At 36.3% G+C, this 14,636-nt stretch overlaps 1 protein-coding gene across 1 annotated transcript in view; it reads right to left on the reverse strand.

Annotated features, from left to right (window-relative positions):
• The window catches only part of ROCK1 (Rho associated coiled-coil containing protein kinase 1), a gene marked incomplete at both ends in the record, with an annotated part of 149,455 nt that overhangs the window by 33,847 nt on the left and 100,972 nt on the right, over positions 1 to 14,636 (reverse strand). The window contains 4 exons of the mRNA XM_079718169.1: positions 1,775 to 1,935; positions 3,958 to 4,108; positions 5,529 to 5,635; positions 14,352 to 14,598. Coding sequence (XP_079574295.1) covers positions 1,775 to 1,935; positions 3,958 to 4,108; positions 5,529 to 5,635; positions 14,352 to 14,598 — 666 coding nt within the window. The remainder of the gene's footprint in view (positions 1 to 1,774; positions 1,936 to 3,957; positions 4,109 to 5,528; positions 5,636 to 14,351; positions 14,599 to 14,636) is intronic.

Genomic DNA, 14,636 nt, shown 5'->3' on the forward strand with positions numbered 1-14,636 from the left:
AATAAATATTTATCAAGTACTTATTAGGCGTTAGGACTAATAAACGAAAAATTCTTACAGTGGTTACAGTGCCCTTCATGATCTATTCTGTTTACTTTCTTAGCATTATCACTGGCCATTCTCTGAATCCAATCATACTCCTCAGATCCTCCAGTGTGACAAACTCTCCATCACCACACAGTTCTTGCACAGGCTATTCTCTGTCTTTCCCTCTTCATTTATTCTTTCTTCAGCTCTTAAATGCCAAACCCTTAGTGAGGCCTCCTTTACCTCCTGGATGTGATTAGTCCTAACACTCCTACTTGGTATGTCCTCTTTAAATATGTCATGCTTGTAATTCAATTTTAATATCTGTCTTTCCCTTTGGGTTCTAAGTTCCACAGAAGTCAAGACCATAGCCATCTTATTCCGTACCCCAACTCCTAGCACAGGGCTAGGCAGATAACATGTGGTCAAAAGTTACATTTTAAAATTACTGAATATTATCTCCCAAATTTTCAACATACATTCTTCCTGCATGCTGGCTCTATTAGGTATCTCTAATCTCTCTTCTTTCTTGTCCATTCTATATACCACTACCAGATTACTTTTCCTGAGTGTTTTCATCTATAGCTTTATAGTTTTAAAAACTATCAATACTTTGCCCTCCAGCTTTCCCCCATGACTACTCAACATGTCTCTCCTTTCCTGGTTTGATCAAGTCGCTTTTTGTCCCTCACTTACCTATCTCCTTAACCATTCAGTAATTACTCTTTTATCTATACTTAAAATGTTCCCTCTACCAATTCAGGCTTCTGACTTTCAAACTATCACCTTTTCAGGCCTTACTCAACCTTTGAAATATAGGTGACAACCCATTCCTCCTTTGTGAAGGCTTTCCTCATTAATCTAATCTTCTCTTTCTCCCTTCTCTAATTTACATATGTGAACTAATTATTTTGGTCTTATAATTTCTAAAGTACATATACCGGCTTCTCTGGTGGCACAGTGGTTAAGAATCCGCCTGCCAATGCAGGGGACACAGGTTCGAGCCCTGGTCTGGGAAGATCCCACATGCCGCCGAGCAACGAAGCCCGTGCGCCACAACTACAGAGCCCGTGTGCTGCAACTACTGAAGCCCGCATGCCTAGAGCCTGTGCTCCGCAACAAGAGAAGCCACTGCAATGAGAAGCCCACACACCGCAATGAAGAGTAGCCCCCACTCACCGCAACTAGAGAAAGCCCGCGTGTAGTAACAAAGACCCAATGCAGCCAAAAATAAATAAATAAAATAAATAAAATTTAAAAATAAATAAAGTACATATACCAATCACTAGGATATAATATCATTTTATCTCTTTATTTACTGCTTTCTATCTATGTAAATCAAGCAAGACTCCACAGTTTAACGCTTCTTTTAAAATCTAAAAACAATGCTCCTCTTGGGGATTACTGGATACCTGACAATAAAGAGGGTTTTTTTTTTTTCTCTCTCTCTCTCTCTTAAAAAGCAAATGGTCAGTTTCTTCAGGGGAGGAGCTGTGACACTTCTTTACAGTTGTACTGTCACAGTGCAAAATGGTATAGAACCTATGGTGTGAATGTTCACTATAAGAAGATGAAAATTTTAGGAGTTAGGGATATAGTGGTGACCTTACAGCAGTGAACACAGATACATATAAGTTATTTTATTAAAATCTTCACCATGTTGTTTAAATTACAGATAATGACTTTTTAGTCATAACAATGATATTCTCTTTTATAAGATGAACAAAATCAGTATTATTTTTCTTACTTCATCCTCCATCCTTTCTTTATTTTCAGTCAAATGCTCTAGCTTCTGCTGAGATTGTTTTAGATCAACATCTAGCATGGAGCACTGCTTCTCAATCTGAACAACCCTATTTTCGGCCTTCTCTCGAGCTTCTCTCTCTTCCTTCAGCTTTTTTTCCATCTCTGTGAAAGAAAAAGTTACAAACATACATTTAAAGAAAAAGACATGCTTTTCACTTTCATGGGCTGTCTAAGACACCTAGGTGCCACAAATCCCTACTGTTTTTATCCTGGGACTCTTTTAGAGCTATTCATTATAGAAGTTCTAACATTATGAATTATTTGTATAGTGGGATCTCTAAAGGAAGAGAGTCATAAAATATAACTAGTCTCCCAAATCTATCCCTTGCCCAATGATCTGAGAGACTATTCAGTGCCATTTTCAGACCAGAAGGTGAAAGTATAGCTGGAAAAAAGTGGAGTATCTAAGGAGAAGAATGGAGGTAGTTCAGATAAAAGTAGAAAAATAAGATTGTGGTTATTAATCTATACCTAGCATTGTTCCAGAAAAGTTTCCGAGGCTTAAAGCTGTGATGTAAACTTTAATTTATGCAACTCAGACAAGATTCTGCGATAGTATAATACCCATTTTAATTATTATCAGAAGATATTAGTCTACAGTGAGGTTCCTTTTTTGAGATATGGTAACTAAGGTTCTGAAGGTTAATTTTCTAGGGTCCTGCAACTCTTAAGTTGCACCATCAGGTTTCAAACTTAATAAGTCTGCTTTCTCACTTTCAGACTGTCCTCTAGGTGACAAAATAGAAACCATCAGAATGGAGCTTCCTGAATAATTCCCAGATTTCTGGCTTGGGCCCCTGGATGTTGAATACCATCATCCATAACCATGATAATATCACCCATTTATTGAAAGCTTTTTATGTACAGGCAGTTTAGATGCATTTTTTTCCCCACCTAATTTTTTTTTGTTTTTTAATAGTCACAGAGTGGCTAAGAGGCAAAGTAGATTTGTCTGATTACAAGCCTGGGCTCATAAAAACTAGACAGCCGTTAACCAAGACAGTCAGAATAGGAGTAAGGGCAGGTGTGACAGATAAGGTCACACGTTTTCTCTTGAATAAACTGAATTTAAGGTGCCAGGTAACACTTCCAGGTTACAGTAGGTTAAGAAGTAAGTGGAAGGTGAAGAAAAGGAAGACATCTTTTTATAAGTTTGGCTATAAAGGGATGGAATAAAACAGTGGCAATTAGTAAGGATCACAGGTTGCTGTAAGGGTTCCTTTTTTTGTTTTTTTTTTTAAGATGGGAGAGACTCGTACATGTTTACAACAAGAAGAAATTCAGTGGAGGAAAAAAGGTTGAGAATAAAGACGAGAAAAAGAAATAATAAGTTGAGATAAGAGGCTGGATCTGAATACAGCTAGAACATATTAGCAAGGACAGGAAGAGGATCACCCTCCTCTAAGATGAGAAGGAAGATAATGAACATGGGTAAAGTAGTAAGACAGGTTGATTAAGTTAGAGAATTAGATACTGAGGGGTTCACACCTATGATTTCACAATTTATTTTTGAAATAGGAGAATGTTCACCTAAAAGTAAAGTGATAAAAGAAATGGCATAGGAAGCTTGAGGAGAGAAATAAAAGTTTAGGAGAAAGAAATGATGAGTGACATATATAAAAATGACAGCTCACCTGAGGCTGGAGACAGTGTATTGGGATAACACCCATCTGAAGAAATATTTGAAGCAATGGAAAGTGGCCGGCTAGTCTGATCTAGATCTGTTGTGCTTAGCGGCATAACACAGTGGAAATACAAAGGAATGAGAGAGTTGAGGGTACAGAGCAAGAAAGCAGATGAATTAACAGACAATGATTCCAGAATGGATCTCGAAGAAAACAAAGGAAAGGGCTGAAAAACTGGGAGAAATGAGAATCCACTGACTTTTACAGGGAGTAGAGGGTAGTATAGGGAGTAGGGAATGGTAGAGTAAGAGAACTAGCAGGTGAAATTGTCGCTTTAAAAAATGGAAGGTATCAAAAAAGGAAGGTACCCTTTTCCCAGATCATTTATAATTTCTAAGAGTTTAAACTACTACACAATAAAATTTGATCAAAATCAAAATATTTTTGTTGGCATTATTTAAAAACTAATCATGTAGAAAATATTAAAACTGACACTTACCACACATTGCAACAGACTTGGCCTCTTCAATAGATTGATGTTTGTCAGTTAAACGAGCTTTGGTTACTTTATGTTCATTTACCTCTTGTTCTAACCTTTGCTGTAATGATTTAAGCTTGTAGTTTAAATCTATTTCTAAGTTATTCTTTTCCTGTAAAATGAGAATGAGAGTCATGTACTACGCTGTGCAAAAGGCACATCATTAAATCTTATATTAATTAATATCCCATAAGAGATAATACATGAATCACATTGGCTTGAAATGTTATATCATATATACTTAAATACTTTTATTCAAGACACAACTTTGTTTTTATACTTCTTATATATTTCACACCATCTATAATGTCTTACTTTAAAAATCACAATAAGCACATATAATTAAAAGCAAAATATCACCTTTTTTCTACCCTCCACCCCTCCCCATGTGAATCATTAGCCATGGCTGATGGCAGGGCAGAGTTCTGTTATGTTCAGGAGGGTTCACTGCGAGGATCAGAAATGAACAGGACAATTCTTCAGTTCATTTAAAAATTTTTGCTACCGTTAAAAAAAACTGATCTCTATTTACAATTGCATCTACACCTAGATTTACCTTGCTCTGACAAAAGAATGTCAACATGTATTCCATTCCTGTTTGGGTACTTCTACTCTTCTTCTTTCATCCTATTTCCAAACTTATACCAGACTTAGACATCAAAAAGCTATTCTAGGGCTTCCCTGGTGGCGCAGTGGTTGAGAGTCCGCCTGCCGATGCAGGGGACACGGGTTCGTGCCCCGGACCGGGAAGATCCCACATGCCGCGGAGCGGCTGGGCCCGTGAGCCATGGCAGCTGAGCCTGCGCGTCCGGAGCCTGTGCTCCGCAGCGGGAGAGGCCACAACAGTGAGAGGCCCACGTACCGAAAAAAAAAAAAAAAAAAAAAAAAGCTATTCTGAATGACACAAAACATGTCCAAAGGACAAGATAAGTGGTGGATTTTCTGATCATTTATCTGAGGATCTAGTAAACCTACAACATTTCAGGGAGGTAAGCTAAATCTGCATATTACCTATTTAATCCTTTTCTTAGCAAGGTAAGGACAGAGGATAACCAATGGCATTTTTTGACTGTTACGAAAATTCTACATGCAAAGGCCAATTACATTACGTATGCTCTTTACTATTTTGCTAACTCTTACTAACGAAATGGAAAAGGCACACATGGTCTACTACATACTAATCCTGTTTTCCTTCTTCATAATTAGTAAGGTTCAGCATCTTCATCTTACCCATGTACAAAAAATGGGGGAAAATTCTATATGAAGAGGTATCTCCAAACCAAAGCAATTTGTGATGATCAGATAATATCAGATATCTGATACCCTTCAAGGGTAAAAACAAACAAATAAAAATAACACCCTAAAAAGCCCAAATTAAGACCCACATTCACCTCCACACAAAACCAACAATAAAAACTTCTAGAAATGTAAACATATAAAGATTAGGAATGAATGATCTTTTATAAAACCATCTTATATATCTGACAATCAGTAAATACTATCTCATAATTGGTATATGTTAAATCATTTACCTTTTCTGAATGATTAAGCATGTCTTGAGCCTCTTTTCTTTCTCCTTCCACTCTTTCAAGATTATGTTTGAGATGCTTCACCTCCTCTTGTAAAGATGTAATTCGAGCTATCAAGTAAGAAAAAAGTTCAAGTCACATAGTCATTGAAAGAGAAATCTTTTTTTTCCAGCATGATCATTAAGATAAATAAGTTTAAAATCTCCTGATCAGACAGAAATTTATTAAGTGTTTTCTTAGCAGTATATATAATAACTACAATACATAGTGATAAAAATGTTAATTCTAGTTGGAGATCATCTAGTACATATTCATTTTACAGATGGTCAAAGAGATAAGCCTGAGCTTTGTCCAGAAATCAGATCTGAGTCCTAATAAAGAGCTCTTTTCTCCATGTTAGTTAAGGCAAGTATTTAAGTGCTTTTTTATGTATCAGACATTCTGAAAAGTGTTTAATTACGCGTAAACTTAATGAAGAAAAACTCCATTACTAAAGAAACTAAGATTTAAGGAATTCAAGTCCTCTAACAAAGCTTAGTTTTAACCTACCTGATGCTCATGTCACGCAATGGTAGCAACTCACATATTTAGAAACTCTACTCATTAAGATATGCTTTAGGTTTTACATTTTTAATGCGTAAGTACTTAATAAACACAATTTAATACATGCAGAATCTAACATATATGAATATAATTATATTGTCTAGTTCAAAAGTAAAAACCTATTTTCTTATTTTGTGATTCAATGTGGCCTAAGATTTGACGGGGAAATGGATAAAGAACCCTAAAAGACCCGGAAAAAATTTGTACTTCTTAAAGTTTAGTGTTTAACTTGCAGTACTTGCCAAAGTCTTCAAGGCACTCAACCTGCCTCCTATATTTTACTGTTTCTGAAGTAGTTCTTTTTTTTTTTTTTTCCTGGTACGCAGGCCTCTCACTGTTGTGGCCTCTCCCGTTGCGGAGCACAGGCTCCGGACACGCAGGCTCAGCAGCCATGGCTCACGGGCCCAGCCGCCCCGTGGCATGTGGGATCTTCCCGGACCAGGGCATGAACCCATGTCCTCTGCATCGGCAGGCGGACTCTCAACCACTGCGCCACCAGGGAAGCCCCTGAAGTAGTTCTTTAATGAACAAATGAATATTAAATCTTTGGCACGTGATAAGGCTTGCCTGGTAGGCTAGTTCTAGGATCTAGAGAGCAATGAAGCGATTTTATTTACACACACAGGCAACGTGGCATTCTGTTCACATAGGAATATTTTCATACAGGAGAAACACCTGCTAGTTTCTTTCAAATGGTTGAGCAAAAATACAGAGAATGTGTGTGTTTGTACGGAGAGAGATAAAGCAAACATGGCAAGATGTTTGAATGTTAAAGTGCTATTTAAAAAATGCTTCTTCCTGTATTTATAATAAATAATAGGTTTTAAAAATCTGTAGAAAGATAGTATACTCAGGTTAAACTGAATTTTTGTGTAGAAGTTGTTCATATAAACCAACTCCCAAGAAGACAAAGTAATGAAAATATATGGGTTGAATTCATTAGAGTCCTAGTAACTTTATAAAAGGTATGTTAAATATATTTTAGTTTCCTCATTTATTGTATTTTTTTAAAAATGCTAGGAAGAAACTATAACTTGTCTGTACAATACATGAAAGCAAAAAAGCTTCATATTAATATATATATATATATATATATATATATATATATATATATATATATATATATATATACAGTAGAAGGAATAAGAACCAAAATATCAGGGATCATAACCTAAGCAGATCAAAACAATAAAGCTTCTAGAGGAAAATAGGGAATAATATCTTCATGATTTAATCAAAGAATTCAACAGGCCACACTAAATAGCACTGACCACAAAAGAAAAAAAAATAGGACTACATTAAAAATAAGAAAAGTAAGACCTCCTGTTCATTGGCAGACAGGATTTAAGAGTGAAAAGGAAAGCCACAGAGTGCAAGAAGATAATTATGGTACATAAATTGGATAAGGGACTAATATCTAGGACTTCTACAAACCAACAAGAAAAAAGCAAACAATCCAATAAGAAAAGGGGGAGGGGGGCAAAAGACTTGAAGAGCATATCACAAATTGCCAATAAACATGGGAAAAGTTGCTCAATCTCGGACACCAGGGAAATGGAAACTAACCCCTAAGGAAATACCATCAGGCACCACCTGAATGACTAAAACAGTAAGACTGACAAAACTCAGTGGGGATGAGTACTATCCTTGAGGAAGCAGTGGAACAACCAGAACTCTCATACATTGCTGGTGAATGTAAACTGGTGCACCTACTTTGAAATACTTGGATGTATTTACTAAAGCTAAATATACTCTATGGCTCTGCCACTTCTAGGTATATACCAAAAGGAAGCATATGTATGATTACCAAAGAATATGTACAAGAAAGTTCATATCAGCATTATTCATCATAATCCCCGAATGGAAACCATCAGAATATCTGATTTAAAAGACATGACCACAAAATAACTGATAAATTGCAGTGGTCATACAAAATACATGGAGTACTATAGAGCAAGAAGAACAAACTACTGCCATATACAACAATACGGATGAACCTCACAAACAATGTTGAATGAAATAAACCAGAAACAAAGGAGTGTTTTCTGCATGATTCCATATATAAAAGTTCAAAAACAAGCAAAACTAACTTATGTGTTAGAAGTCAGCACAGTGATTACTTCAGGGAAAAGGGGTTAGTGACTAAGCGGAAGTACAAGGGAACTTCTGGGCTGCTGGTAATATTCAGTTTCTATATGGGTGTGTTCATGCTGTGAAAAATTTTCCAGATACATATTTTTTATTTATTTTAATATGTACAGATATGTTGTCTCAAAAACAAAACCAAAAAAAAACACTGTGAAAAATCTAAATATGTTAAAATCCCCAAATATGAAATCTACTATCTAAATTTGAGACCCATCAACTATATATAAACATTAAAAACTAAGGAATGGGGACTTCCCTCATGGTGCAGTGGTTAAGAATCTGCCTGCCAATGCAGGGGACATGGATTCGATCCCTGCTCCGGGAAGATCCCACATGCTTCTGAGCAACTAAGCCCATGCGCCACAACTACTGAACCTGCGCTCTACAGCCTGAGAGCCACAACTACTGAGCCCATGAGCCACAACTACTGAAGCCCGTGTGCCTAGAGTCCGTGTTCTGCAACAAAAGCCACCACAATGAGAAGCCCATGTGCCGCAAGGAAGAGTAGCCCCTGCTGGCCGCAACTAGAGAAAGCCCACACGCAGCAATGAAGACCCAACACAGCCAAAAATATAAATAAATTTAAAAAATTTTTATATATATAAATAAACAAACAAATAAATAAATAAACGGGCAAGATACAACAGGAAAGTGCAAATTAAGGGAAAAACCCCTCAAGGTCAGATATATTTAATATCATCTATAATACAATTTTAATCCAGTAAGAAGATACAGAAGTCATAAAACTTTAACACACCAAACAATGCTGCATTAAAAATAAACAAAAGCAGGGTATTATGAAATATCCACAGCTAACATCATACTTAATAAACAATACAAAAGGAAAACTAAGACAATTCCATTTATAACATCATCAAAAAGAACAAAATACCTAGGAATAATTTAACCAAGGAGGTGTAAGACTTGTACACTGAAACTAAAAAATAAATAAATAAATAAATGCTGAAATGAATTTTTTAAATACCAAAATAAACGGAAACATATGCTGTGTTCATGGATTAGAAGACTTAATATGTTAGGATGGTAATACTACCCAAAGCAATCTATAGATTCAATGCAATCCCTATAAAAACTCCAAAGATATTTTATGCACATATGGAAAAGCAGATCCTCAGATTCATATGGAATTACTTGCAGACTGGAATATCTAAAACAGCATTGAAAAAGAACAACATAGCTGAAGAACTCAAACTTCCAATTTCAAAACTTGCTGTAAAGCTACAGTGACCAAAACAGTGTGGTACTGGTCTAAGAACAGACATATAGACCAACTGAATAGAACTGAGAATCTAGAAACAAAACTGTATACCTATAGCCAATTGATTTTCAACAAGGATGCCAAGACCATTCAGTGGGGGAAAAAGTAGTCTCTTCAACAAATGGTACTGGGACAACCAGATATCCACATGTAAAAGAATGAAATTGGACCTCTACACATCATACCATATACAAAAATTAACTCAAGTTAGTCAGAGACCTAAATATAAATGCTAAAACCATACAACTTTTAGAAGAAGACATAAGGGTAAACCTTCATGATCCTCAATTTGGCAATGTATTATGGTATGACACCAAAAGCATAAGCAACATATATTAAACTGGACTTCATCGAAATTAGCTTTTGTACATCAAAGGACATTATCAAGAAAAGTGAAAAGACAAACTACAGAAGGGGTGTAAATATTAGTAAATCACACACCTGATAAGGTCTAGTATCCAGACTCTTAAAAGTCAACAACGAAAAGACAAAAGACCCAATTAAAAAATGGACAAAGGACATGAGCAGACATTTTTTCAAAAAGGATATACAAATGGCCAATAAGCACATGAAAAGATGCTCAACCTCATTACTCCTTAGGGAAATTAAAGTCCAACCCACAGTGGGACACCACTTCATACCCACTAGGGTGGTTATAACCAAAAACAGTTAAATATCAAGTACTGGCAAGGATGTGGAAAAACTGAAACCCTTGTACAATGCTGGTGGGAACATAAAATGATGCAGCCATTGTGGGAAATAGTCTGGAAGGGCCTCATAAGTTAAACACAACATTAGCACATGACCCAGCAATTCTACACCTAGATATCCAAAAGATCTGAAAACAAGTATTCCAATAAATACTTGTACATGAATTTCATAGCAGTGTTATTCACAATAGCCAAAAGGTGGAAACAACTCAAATGTCCAGCAACAGATGAACAGCTAAACAAAATGTGGTGTATACGTACAATAGAATATTAGTCAGCCATAAATGAATGAAGTACTGATACATGGTATAACATCAATCTTAAAAATATGCTAAGTGAAAGAAGCCTGATACAAAAGGTCACATATTGTATGATGTCATTTATATGAAATATCCAGAACAAGTAAATTCAGAAATATAAAACAGATTGGTGGTTGCTAGGGGCTAGGTAGAGGGGCATATAGGGAAGGAAAGCTTAATGGGTACAAGGTTTTCTTCTGGGTTAATGAAAATGTTTTGGAACTAGATAGACAAGGTGGTTGTACAACACTGTAAATGTACTGAATGCCACTGAATTGTACACTTTTAAATGGTTAACTTTATGTTATATGAATTTCACCTCAATAAAACAATATAAAAAAAGCTGTCAGAAATACAAGGGGGCTATGAGAAAAAAGACTACAGTCATAGTGTTAACTTTTAAAATATGTTTCAAAATTTGGCAAATCAAAGACACAAAGAATAAATGGAGTCTTACAAAACTGGTTAGATTAGAAAATGGATCTATTGTTTTTCTTCCAAAAGTCAAATCCAAAAACATACCAAGTAAAAAACTTACACAATTTCCAAATGCCCATGTAACAGTTAAAAACAAAAGTGCATTACACTATGATATACTATTCCCTCAGCCTATTTCTCTATGGACATGAGGCTAAGAATGTTTTTTTCATTTTTTTTTTTTTTTTTTTTTTTTTTTTGCGTTATGTGGGCCTCGCGCTGTTGTGGCCTCTCCCGTTGTGGAGCACAGGCTCTGGACGCGCAGGCTCAACGGCCATGGCCCACGGGCCCAGCCGCTCCGCGGCACGTGGGATCTTCCCAAACCTGGGCACGAACCCGTGTCCCCTGCATCGGCAGGCGGGCTCTCAACCACTGCGCCACCAGGGAAGCCCTGTTTTTTTCATTTTTAAAGGGTTGTAAAAAGCAAAAAAGAAGAATATGTAACAGAGATCGTATGTGGCCCACAAAACCTAAAGTATATACTATCCAATTATATTTGGGAAGTCATTTCCCATACACATGAAGAAGCTTCTGCTCAATGGTGTACATGGAGAGCATTCAACTAGGAAACAATTGTTACTGTGCCACAAGGCTAGCCTCCCAAACTATAAGAAATTTATACCTGAGGGATCTGAAATGTCTTAAGAACCATAAAAAATCAACGTAAAAATTTTACGTTTGTGTGTGTGCATGTTTTACCACAATGCACCTTGTATGTTGAGGCTCATACAAGTTTTGTGCTTTTTAATGTGTGTGAACTTTGATTCACATTTAAATTAAAAAATAAACCTTAAAGAAAGCATTGAAAAAGGATAAACATCAACAGGTCATGCCATGAATCTTCCTTAACTTCACCAATATCTAAAAACCAGAGTCAGTTAAAACCATTGTTGATGAACACATAATGATGGTCTCGTCCTTGAAAGCAAGCACTTCAAGCTCAGCGTTATCTGGAAAATGAGACTTAAAGAATTTTAGAATTGAAAGAATTTATAGGGGTCACCTAATCTTCTTGGTTTATAACTAAAGCAGAAGAAGTGACCTGCATACAGCTAATAAGCTGTATATGAAGAGGCCTAGAGAAGCAATTTAAGGAAGTGGAGTATGAGGTTTTTCTAATACATATAATGAGGATACTTTCTTGGTTATATTCAGATCTATTTTAAGCCTAGTCCCTGAGAAATAAGATTGCAGAACACTCCTCAGCTAAGAACCAATGGGAGATCCTAATTTCTGTTTCCAAAGTCCAAAAACTGACCCCGACCTCTCTCCACAGAATTACAGCTAATCATCAAGCCCCATGAGACCCCAAACTATGTTCACATCCTGTGACTTAGGTTAAAATGGACTATCCCACCCCCTACTTTTCCCTGAAAGATCTGGCAACTTCCATGCATATCTGTTTTGATTAGGTAGTATGGATGCTGTTGCTGACAGAAACAGAAAAAAATGTGAGAAGTGGAAGCCAGGAATCTTGTTGAAAACAAAATGATTTTATTACCATGACCAGTTTGTGAGTCTAAAAGGAAACTTTTAGACCACAAAGGTTGCTGGTATCTCTAGTCCTAACCTTTCCAAGTACCAAATTCTTTATTTGCAATGGGATTCCCTTTCTGCAGTTTAATTTCTATTTCTACCAACAATGCATGAGGAATTCCCAGGTTTTAATAGTGATAATCTTCTCTGCCTGGTTAGTTCCACTTTGAGTAAGACTTTTGTGAATTGGGCACTTTTAAAAATTAAGTTTTCAGGGACTTCCCTGGTGGCGCAGTGGTTAAGAATCCGCCTGCCAATGCAGGGGACACGGGTTCAATCCCTGCTCCGGGAAGATCCCACATGCTGCAGAGCAACTAAGCCCATACGCCACAACTACTGAGCCTGTGCTCTAGAGCCCAGGAGCCACAACTACTGAAGCCCGCGTGCCTAGAGCCCGTGCTCCACAAGAGAAGCCACTGCAATGAGAAGCCTGTGCACTGCAACAAAGAGTAGCCCCCGCTCACCGCAACTAGAGAAAGCCCGTGCACAGCAACAAAGGCCCAATGCAGCCAAAAAATAAATTAATTAAAAATTAACTTTTTAGTAACTGGCTGTAAAATTGGAAATATTCACATTACCTCCATCACAAGGGTGCCTGAGAGAATGAAGAAATTGCAATTTGATACAAATTATCCTGAAACAGAAAGAATGCTAACCATTTCCAGTATTAGCAAGGTCATTTTCTTTCTTTTTTATTGAAGTATACAGCTGATGTACAATATTATATAAATTACAGGTGTACTATATAGTAAGTCCTAATTTTTAAAGGTTATACTCCATTTACAGCTATTATAAAATATTGGCTATATTCCCCAGGTTGTACAATATATCCTTGTAGCTTATTTTATACCTAATAGTTTGTACCTCTTAATTGCCCCTCCCCGCCACTGGTAACCACTAGTTTGTTCTCTATATCTGTGAGCCTGCTTTTCTGTTATATTCACTAGTTTGCTGTACTTTTTAGATTCCACATATAAGTGATATACAGTATTTGTCTTTCTCTGACTTATTTCACTTGGCATAATGCTCTCCAAGTCCATCCATGTTGCTGCATATGGGAAAATTTCATTCTTTTTTTAATAGTTGAGTAGTATATTCTGTAGTATATATACCACATCTTCTTTATCCTTTCATCTGTTGATGGACATTTAGGTTGCTTCCCTATCTTGGCAATTTCCATAGTGGCTGCACCAATTTACATTCCCACCAACAGTGTATGGGGGCCAAGGTCATTTTCTTTATGAGGACAATATGATCAAAAATATATTACCTTACACACAAAAATTAAGATGGTAACTTTTATGTTTTTAGCTACAATTAAAAATAAAACATAAATTAAAAATAAAGTATAAATTACCTTCCATTGATAAACAAAATGTGGTATATATGGTATAAATACAATGGAACAGTATACAACCTTGAAGAGGAAATAAATTCTGATACATGCCACAACATGGATGAATCTTGAAGACATTAAGCTAACTGGAATAAGACAGACACAAAAGGATAAATAATAACTTCTATGAGGTAGTCAAATTCATAGAGACATAAAGTAGAATGGTGGTTACCAGGGGCTGGGGAGAGTGGGAAATGGGGTATAGATTTAATGGGTATAGATTTTTTAGTTTGAAATGATAAAAAAAGTTCTGGAGATGGACAGTAGTGATGGTTGCATGACAATGTGAATGTATTTTATGCCACTGAACTGTATAATTAAAAATGGCTAAAACAGTAAATTTTATGTCTATTTTACCAGAGTAAGAAAAAATATTACCTTGTAGGTCTCCAATCATCTCAGAATCATGACCTCTGTCTCTTCGTTCAGCTTCTAATACAGCTTGCAGCTGGTAATAATCCTTGTCCATTTGTGACTTGGAATTCTCCAAAATTCTATTTCTCTCCTGCAATTCTCTATTCAGGGACTCTAGCTGAGTAATTGATTTGCTCATCTCGGTGTGACTCTTCCTTAATCTTACAGCTGTGTCTGATTCTGTCCTAAGTAAGTCATTGGCTTCTTCTAGCTAATTAAAAAAGAGCAAGAAAATAGTTTTTTACCAAA

This window comes from Hyperoodon ampullatus (assembly GCF_949752795.1).
Source record: "Hyperoodon ampullatus genome assembly, chromosome: 13".
Lineage (NCBI taxonomy): Eukaryota > Metazoa > Chordata > Mammalia > Artiodactyla > Ziphiidae > Hyperoodon > Hyperoodon ampullatus.